Source organism: Epinephelus moara, chromosome 17 (assembly GCF_006386435.1).
Source record: "Epinephelus moara isolate mb chromosome 17, YSFRI_EMoa_1.0, whole genome shotgun sequence".
Lineage (NCBI taxonomy): Eukaryota > Metazoa > Chordata > Actinopteri > Perciformes > Serranidae > Epinephelus > Epinephelus moara.
In genome coordinates, this window is record NC_065522.1 from 33,557,210 (window position 1) to 33,565,850 (window position 8,641).

The 8,641-nt window shown below is 45.9% G+C and overlaps 1 protein-coding gene across 2 annotated transcripts in view; it reads left to right on the forward strand.

Moving 5' to 3' along the window:
• Positions 1-8,641, forward strand: part of LOC126404562 (tripartite motif-containing protein 2-like) — a 25,416-nt gene that overhangs the window by 9,979 nt on the left and 6,796 nt on the right. For both annotated transcript variants that reach the window (XM_050067855.1, XM_050067854.1), the window contains 10 exons: positions 1,070-1,849; positions 4,332-4,480; positions 5,360-5,540; positions 5,702-5,961; positions 6,051-6,189; positions 6,273-6,458; positions 6,918-7,113; positions 7,223-7,326; positions 7,455-7,622; positions 7,855-8,023. In XM_050067855.1, the coding sequence (XP_049923812.1) occupies positions 1,751-1,849; positions 4,332-4,480; positions 5,360-5,540; positions 5,702-5,961; positions 6,051-6,189; positions 6,273-6,458; positions 6,918-7,113; positions 7,223-7,326; positions 7,455-7,622; positions 7,855-8,023 (1,651 nt within the window). In that variant the 5' untranslated portion in view covers positions 1,070-1,750. The remainder of the gene's footprint in view (positions 1-1,069; positions 1,850-4,331; positions 4,481-5,359; positions 5,541-5,701; positions 5,962-6,050; positions 6,190-6,272; positions 6,459-6,917; positions 7,114-7,222; positions 7,327-7,454; positions 7,623-7,854; positions 8,024-8,641) is intronic.

Below are 8,641 nucleotides of genomic sequence, written 5' to 3' on the forward strand. Positions count from 1 at the left end.
CCCCCCCCCCCCCCCCCCCCACCTCCCCCCATCTGTGGATCGTACCATCTGTCCCTGGACCTGCTGCATACGTTCCTCATTTCAGAGTGTACCATCTGGGAGTTAATTAGGGGTGTGCAGCGATCTGATGCGCCACCTGGAAACAACATATGGGCATGCCTATAGTGGGGACGACTGACGGGGATGTGTGTGTGTGTTTATTCCATTGTTATAAATGATGAGGGGACGTCACTCTGGTGACCAGGTTAAAGGTCAGCAACTGTGGCTGTGACCAACAATAAAGTTGGGTTGTTTGTAGTCACTCACCATATCTGCTCAATATTGCTTTCTTGTTGTTAACACACATGCATTAGCTCTTAAGGTCCTGACACACCAAGCTGATGGTCAGCCGTCGACCAAAGTTGGGCCGTCGGTGAGCGTCTGTCGGCCTAGTTTTTGCGGTGTGTCCCGCACCGTCGGCACTTTGGCTTCGGCTTTTCGGCTGATTGAGCATGTTGAATCGGCGGGCGGAGCTTGTCGGTGAGAGAGATCACTCTGATTGGCTGTTCGGGTTTTATTTCCTCGCCCCTGTAGCGAATCATGACAGAACAGTTTGGGGTTTTCCCGTTCACCTCTATGCAGTCAGAGCTTTAGTCTCGTACGTTTCATTTCACTTTTCTCATGTGTCACATTGTCTCGTCCTGTTACTTCGCTAAGTTGGTTTTCAGTTGTTTGTTTGGTTGTTTGTCAGCAGGATTATGGAAAAACTACTGACCTGATTTTCATGAAACTTGGCAGAAGGGTGCAGAACTGGCCAAGAAAGAACCCATTAAATCTTGGGGTGGATTTGAATCACGGGGCGGATACACTAATTATTTTTCAAGTTTGTTAACATTTCAAGATGGGGCATTTGGCCTGCACTCTCCAAGTGCCCTTCTAGTTGTCTATGAAATTGTGTTTGCAGAACCAAACTGTAAATACTGACTTAAATCATAAAGCTATCACACATGACGCAGAGTTAAGAGCAGAAGTGTTTATCCATGTTTATCTGCTGTTCCACCTAATCCTCATCCCTCTCTTTCCTCCCCAGGCTGTCCTCCGTTTGAACCCCCTGTGATTTAAATCAACACCAAGGTCTGGATTGGACTATAATTCCTCCTCTTTTTGGTGTTTCAAGAGACATTTATTGCTCTGGAGTAGATCACACGTGGACTCAGAAGGATGTTTTTTAAAGGGAAAATTTGTGGAGTTTTGTATGCCAGGCTCCTTCTGTGCCCAGCAGGAATGTAATGGAATAATCACAAACTCAAATAAAGGGCATGTCTAAAGGTTGAGCCCTGCAACGTTGCAGCAAAGAGATGAAGCTCTGACCAAAGTGGATGATTGTCCACTAAATGAACAAACACAAGACCTACATCTGATTTCCCAGCACTCTTGTCTTGCTGCTGTGTGGAACAGTTCTACAGGAAAGGGCTACATAGACAAAACCTGTCCTCTTGGCTGATATCATTCAACTTTGACAGCAAAAGTCATGCCTCTCCCAAGATCCATTATGTTCCAGGAGGCATCATAAGGAGCACATCTGAATGTTTTGCCCTGTCCTCTCAACGGGGTGATGGAATAAAGTGTGAGACAAGGCATTTACAGACGCTAACATCTCCAACAGACAGTAGGAAAACCTTGGATCTGAACATCCAGCCCCTTCCCCTGGCTGCAGTCTGGAGTAAGGGGTGTGCTCGGAGGTTCACCCCCACCAGGCTGCCACTTGCAGATGGAGGCCCACCAACACTCCCCAGATAGCAGCAGTGAGGAGTGCACCGTCCTGGAGGCTCCGCCCGGCAAAAACGCCTGCCCCCAACATGCAGGGAAGGTAGGGATGCAGCTCCTCATTATTCAGTGCTTTCATTTTCCCTCTGCTTCCTGTGTGTGGTAATAACCTGTGCACGCCCCGCATACATGGCAACATTATATCAGCTGTAAACGACTCAGGTGTTGCAGTTTCTGCCACAGATTTATCTTTCATGTTGCACACGACAACAAGCCAAAGCCAGTGCATAATCAGCCCAGTTGCCAGAAGAAAATGTTGCATTGTACGTTTCTGCAAACCACAAATATGTTGCATTCACACATTCACACATATCACAACAACGTTCCTAAAGTGACATAAAATATGAGCTGACTTTGTCGTCAGGAGGAGATGGTGGATGGTGTGACACCTGAGCGAGATGGCTGACAAGCTGCAGACCACCGTTCAAGACCAACCAAACAACAAAACTGGTTGTTCTTTAGCGAGTCAACAGCTTATCAGTACCCAAACTTGCGTTTTTTTCAGCAACTGGTTGCAGTTTTTCCAGCTGGAGTTGGGGCTCGTAAAGCAATTTTCTTTGACCAAGACATCACTGCGTTTTCCTGCCGGGATTGTGCCCCAAAAACCGGGTGTTTCAAGCCAAAACATCATCTTTACCAGACCATAGTTGAATGGATTTTGCGCCTAAACCTAATCGGATGGTAACCACAGGGTGTTGAAAAAGCCAGCATTTTTCCTGGCGACTGGGTTGTGCCGCATTAGTGTCGAAAACCTTAAAAGTAATTTTCAGTTCTTGTCATGACATGTCCAGCACTATTTGTCTTTTTCTCTTTGATTACAAATATCTAAATTCTGAAACCAAACAAGCACAAAAATTAGATTGTTTGCTCCATAACTCTGGGTTCTGCACCGGGCTAAAACTGAGACCAGAACCCAGGCCTGCATGAGACCATAGCCAGCTGAACTGGACTGGTACCCTTACCCTTTTGCTTTATTACTGACTGTAAGAAAAACAAACAAACAAACAAACATGGTCAATCAACCTGAAACTCGCTACTTTGTCAGAACCTGTTGGGTTCAGGGTGGGTAGCAGGTAGGGGTGGGCGGATCGGTCCTAAAATATCAATACTATTGACACTACAGTTTCATTTTGAAGATCGATAATGGCGTCAATAAGATTGATACCAAAGAAAAGGGATCAGTTTCTTTCCTCTGTGTCGAACCTATTTGTATTTCAAGAGTTAAACAATTTGTGCAAACAACGTTCTGTCGTCATGAGCACGTCTAGTGCATGCGCACGTTTGTGTTGTCTGCACCCAAACAATTCACTCCAAACCCAGTCGGGATCTTTTTAGTTTCACTTTCACCTGATGTCGACAGTAGGAGGACGGTAAGCTCGCCTCCCCTCAACTGTACTAGGAATAGAATTGCTTGTGCATCTGCGTGGCTGTAGCTGTCTGTGGACGTTCAACTCATGAAGTATGTTCAAGCCTGACTAGCTTAACCTGACACATAATTACAGTGATGGATTCATGTAACAGAAACAGCTCAGCATCCACACACTGACACACTGAGAGAGTCTGTTCAGAGAGACAAGGCATATGGTCACCTAGTGTTTGGTTAATGTTGGTTAAGTTTGTATTATCACCCAGCCCTTACAGCACCACTCTACCGCGACCTTGCATCTCAGTACACAAGCACAATGAGAATATTTTTTGATCAAAGATAAATTATACAGGATTTTCCTGAAAAACAAAGAACAGACTCAAACAGCAGTAATGCCTCTTTACTCATGACCCACTCTCAGTGTGTGGCGGTGTAGTTTTCTACAGCGATTCTGTCGTCTGTCTGACTTTCTTCTTTTCTTCTTATTTTCTATGTTTGGGACATTTATGGGCGTGTGTCCCTGCAGCGCTCAGGTGTCACCAGGACTTTATAGAAAGGTCGCCGCCAGGTGTCAGACTGTAAGCAGCAGGCATCCAAGAGACACAGCGTAAAGAAAAATTGAAATGCCAAACGAGAGTTCAAAAATGAAAAGAATGAAAGTTACAGCCAACGCCAAACTCAAACAGTAACTGACCATCCTGCATAGTACACCTTTACTGTCCGACCTATATTGGCAATACTTTTGCTTTATGTCATTCAAATCTGACGGATACTGGCTGGCTACACGTGACATGCAGTGATGATAAATAAATACATTTGAATTTAATTTCAACGCAGTTTTATTTATAAAGCCCAATATCACAAATTACAATTTGCCTCAGAGGCTTTACAGCATGTGACATCCCTCTGTCCTTAGGATCCTCATAGATAAAGAAAAACTCCCCCAAAAAACTTCTTAATAAATGACATTAAAAAACATGGACACAAACTGAACCTGAAGCTTCACAAAACAGCCTGTTGATGTGTCAGGACCTGTTGGGTTTGTGTCACTCACCTCAGTAACAGTAATTAAACTAATCAAAGACAAATAATCACTTTTATTAATGTCTGCAGTGTCTCCCTTTAACTGTATCCTCTGTCCTCCTCTTTTCATCTGCAGGTGGCAGACCTGTACTGTTCGGCCTGCGAGTGTGCGCTGTGTGAGGACTGTGTGTCGGACCATGAGGAGCACCCAAAGGTGCCCCTCAGCCAGGCCCTGGAGGAGCACCGCAGCCGCCTGCAGGAGAGGCTGGGCGTCGTCCAGAACAGGTAGAAGTATCTGACCAAATGTTTCCCCTTCTGTTCCTGAGATATGACTTTAAAACATGATGATGTCACAGTCAAGCTGACCTTTGACCTTTTGACCTTCATTATTTCATCCTGTTAGACATTTGTGTCAAGTTTGGTCAGAATTAGTGAATGAATTTTTCAGTTATGGACAAAAACATGTTTTGTTAGGTCACACTGACCTTTGAGCACCAAATTCTAATCAGTTTATTCTTCAGTCCAAGGTCCAAGTGTGCCAAATTTGAAGAAATTCCCTCTTGGTGCTTTTGAGATATCATGCTCAGTTGCTCTTCCTGAGCTTTCTACCATTTCTTTGCCCGTTAAAGGGTTTTTTGGGGAGTTGAAGGGTCCGCTATAAAGCCTCTGGGACAAATTGTGATTTGTGATATTGGGCTTTATAAATAAAATGAATTGAATTGAAAATGAGACAGACAAGGTCACAATGACCTTGACCTTTGACCTATAACCACCAAAAACTAACCAGTTTATCACTGAAACCAAGTCAAACTTTATGCCAAATTTGAAGAAATTCCCTTGAGGCGTTCTTGAGATTTTGCAAGGATTGGACGGACAACCTGAAAACAAATGTGTATGTAAAGTCTCAATCTGCAAATACCTGTTACATAAATGTAGAAGACTAAAATGTACAAATAACTCAAAACTGTACTCAAGTAAATGTACTTAGTTACATTCCACCTGTGGGAACACACAGGCAGGAATAACCTGTGAGACACAGTCAATTGAGAGAAGGTGAGAAGGTGACACCTGGTGGACATGCAGGGAAATGCAGGACCACAGAGCAACAAGGACACACTGTGGCAAAGTGACAGTCCTCACGTCTCTCTATTTTTTCCTCTCCAGACTCCCTCAGATTTCAGACGCCCTGTCCTTCGTCAAGGAGATCCTCCAACAGCTGAGCAATCAGAGAGCTTCCATCGAAGAGGACATCCAGTCAAGCTTCGAGGATCTGCACAAGCAGCTGGATGTCCGGAAGAGTGTTCTGCTAATGGAGCTGGAGGTCACATACGGACTCAAACAGAAGGTGCACGCATGTTTTCGTGTTTGACAAGATTTTAGAGAACTAATTAAATAATTGTTCATTTTGAGAACCCTCACTCTTCTATGGTTAAGAAAGTAGCCTCTCCTGCCAGTGGGCTGCTTCACAAAGCAAAAAGCATCATCATATGTGTCATCCGTGTCCAGGTCCTCCAGGCTCAGATGGACAGCCTTGTCCGGGGAGAGGGGGACATCACCGCCTGCTGTACCCAGACGGAGGAGGCTCTGGCTGGGGAGGCGTGTGTGGCGAGCCTTCAGGTGGAGCAGGAGCTGAAGGAGAGGCTAGGGGAGCTGGCCGGCCTCGGTCTGCCGTGTCAGCCGGAGGAGAACGACCAGCTGGATCTGGTGATGGAGACAGACGGGCTGAGGAAGTCCATACACAACCTGGGGACCATCGTCACGACCAGGTGAGACTGTGACCTCACTAAACATTCAGGATCATACTGTGAAAGCATTTTTTGCATTTGACCATCCTCTTCTTCCTCCTCTTCCTCAGTGCGGTGGCAAGCCAGAGTGAAGCCATGGGTGCTGGCCTGGAGCAGTGCATTGTGGGACATCCTGCCTCGGTTACCATAGTGACAAGAGACAAGTCAGGGGGAGCCTGCAAGAGTGGCAATGCGATCCTGTCAGCTGAGGTTCCTTTTACACCCACACTCAAATAAAATTCTGTGGATCCATCCGCAGAAACTTAGAAAGTGTTTCCAATGTGTTGATCCAGGTCTTCACACCAGATGGCAGCATAGTGGACGGGGAAATAGTGGACCACAAGAATGGGACTTATGAGTTTGTGTACACAGTGCCGAAGGAGGGCGACTTCTCGTTGGCTCTCCGTTTGTACGACCAGCACATTAAAGGAAGTCCCTTCAAACTGACCGTCAACAGGGTCTCAGAGACCGAAGTCGAGGTGGGTGAAGGCTGTGTGTAGGTACTAACATTACGGAGACATGTTGTAATGTCATTCGTTCAGCCACACGAGACTGAGCAATAACAAGTCCGTACTCTTCGCCATCTTTATCATTTTTATCACCACTCAAGTCAGGAGTTAGATGCTTGGCTGTCTTTGGTGCGACTGCTCTACATGCCCCATTATATGAACAATCCATGTTATTTCATACCATGCATTTTGGCTTCATGCACCACTGAGCAACTTTCACAGGAGGCAATGGGGGCCCACCTCCTTCCATGGGATAATCCCCTCTTGCTCCAAACCAAAACTAACCAAAGCGTTGCAGAAAAATGGGTCCATCACCCTGTCAAACCTCTTGCTAACTTGCTATCTTACCATCCTCACTTTCATTGCTATGCATACGACTGCACTGAATGCCCTGTCACATGTATGTTCCCTTCATCATTGTCTCTCCAGGTGTCTCCCTCCACCACCACAGCAACCAACTCAGCAGCCTACGCCACCCCGTCCACGGGCTCCTCTGATGGGGCGAAGAGACGTGGGAAGTCACCCGGCCAGAAGAAAAAAGGCTCCAAGAGGGCCAGCAGCGCCTTGGGCACCCCACGACGCAAAACCCAGAACCCTATAGAGGACGACCTTATCTTCAGGATCGGTGGGACATTCATTCAACTATATACAGCTAGTGAAGCTGAAGGATTTATAGCTTGTAAGAAAGGCCTATGTGACCAGTGGTTTTATTTTACTTTTCCTGCTTTCTTTAGGAACAAAGGGACGGAATAAAGGAGAGTTTACCAACCTTCAAGGAGTGGCTGCCTCCTCCACTGGCAGGATACTGATAGCTGACAGCAACAATCAGTGTGTCCAGGTAGAGCACGTTTTGTCCGCTCTTCACTTCTTCAAGTGGCTGTTTGAGGTTCAGACTTTTTGGTTTATAAGTTAAGGTATGCCTCATGTACATGAAGATCCTCACAAGTGTCCCCCCCCCCGCTCCAGATTTTCTCCAACGAGGGGGAATTCAAGAGTCGTTTTGGGGTGCGGGGACGGTCGCCGGGGCAACTCCAGCGTCCCACAGGCGTGGCCGTGCACCCCAGCGGTGACATCATCATTGCCGACTACGACAACAAGTGGGTCAGCATCTTCTCTGGCGAGGGCAAGTTCAAGGTAGGTAGAGCGATGTGGCTTTGAGCTGTGAAGAGATGAAAGGTTACTTAGTGTTTGATTATTTTAGTTCATTTTATATGACTGGACGTCAGTGTAGAAATGTAACTCGTACTTTACTTTATAAAGACTTGTTAATGCTGGTACAGTTTTATGATGCAGATGAACTAATTGTTCAAACTCACATGTCTCGTGTTTTGTTGAATGGTTCTTCCCTCTTGTTGGTGTCCATCAGACAAAGCTTGGCTCCGGCAGACTCATGGGGCCAAAGGGCGTGTCCGTGGACCAGAACGGTCATGTGATCGTGGTTGACAACAAGGCGTGCACTGTCTTCATCTTCCAGCTGACCGGCAAGCTCATCACCAAGTTTGGTAGTCGAGGCAACGGTGACAAGCAATTTGCAGGTAGTGTTTGATTAATTAACAAAAGAATCACCATGCCAGTCTTTAATGTTTTATAGACAAATTATGATCTGTCAATTAATTAAAATTAAAGATTTTACCAACATTACTGCCACATGTGCAGTTACTTTATCGTTTCACTGAGACTGGTGTGTTTACACAGTGGATTTATTCTGAGAAAATAACCTTTCAAAGCAATATTTTCAGAAGGAAATGTATGTGTGTGCTTGCTTGCACTGAAAACTGCACGTGCAGTTGTATGTTTAAAGGACAACTTCGGTATTTTTCAACCTGGGCCCTATTTCCCCATGTGTATGTGTGCGTATGATTCATGGGTACCACTCGTTCTAAAATTGGTTCAGTATTGAGGGATACGGATGCAGCCGGCAGCCGCGAAACGAGCTAAAGCGGTAACGGGGGCAAATGCGTCCCGTATAAGTTTGCTCATTAAAAGTGCTTTTTTTCACCACTGACCGGTTCAGATCGCCAGTGCTATCTCTGTAAATAGCATACTAAGCATTTCCCTTACCTCTGGGCTGTGTGACGTCACGAGCTTTGCTCCACTGTGTCTGTAGCTCTCTCTACTCGTGGGACAGCCGTTTTCTTGAGGAAGAGGTGTTT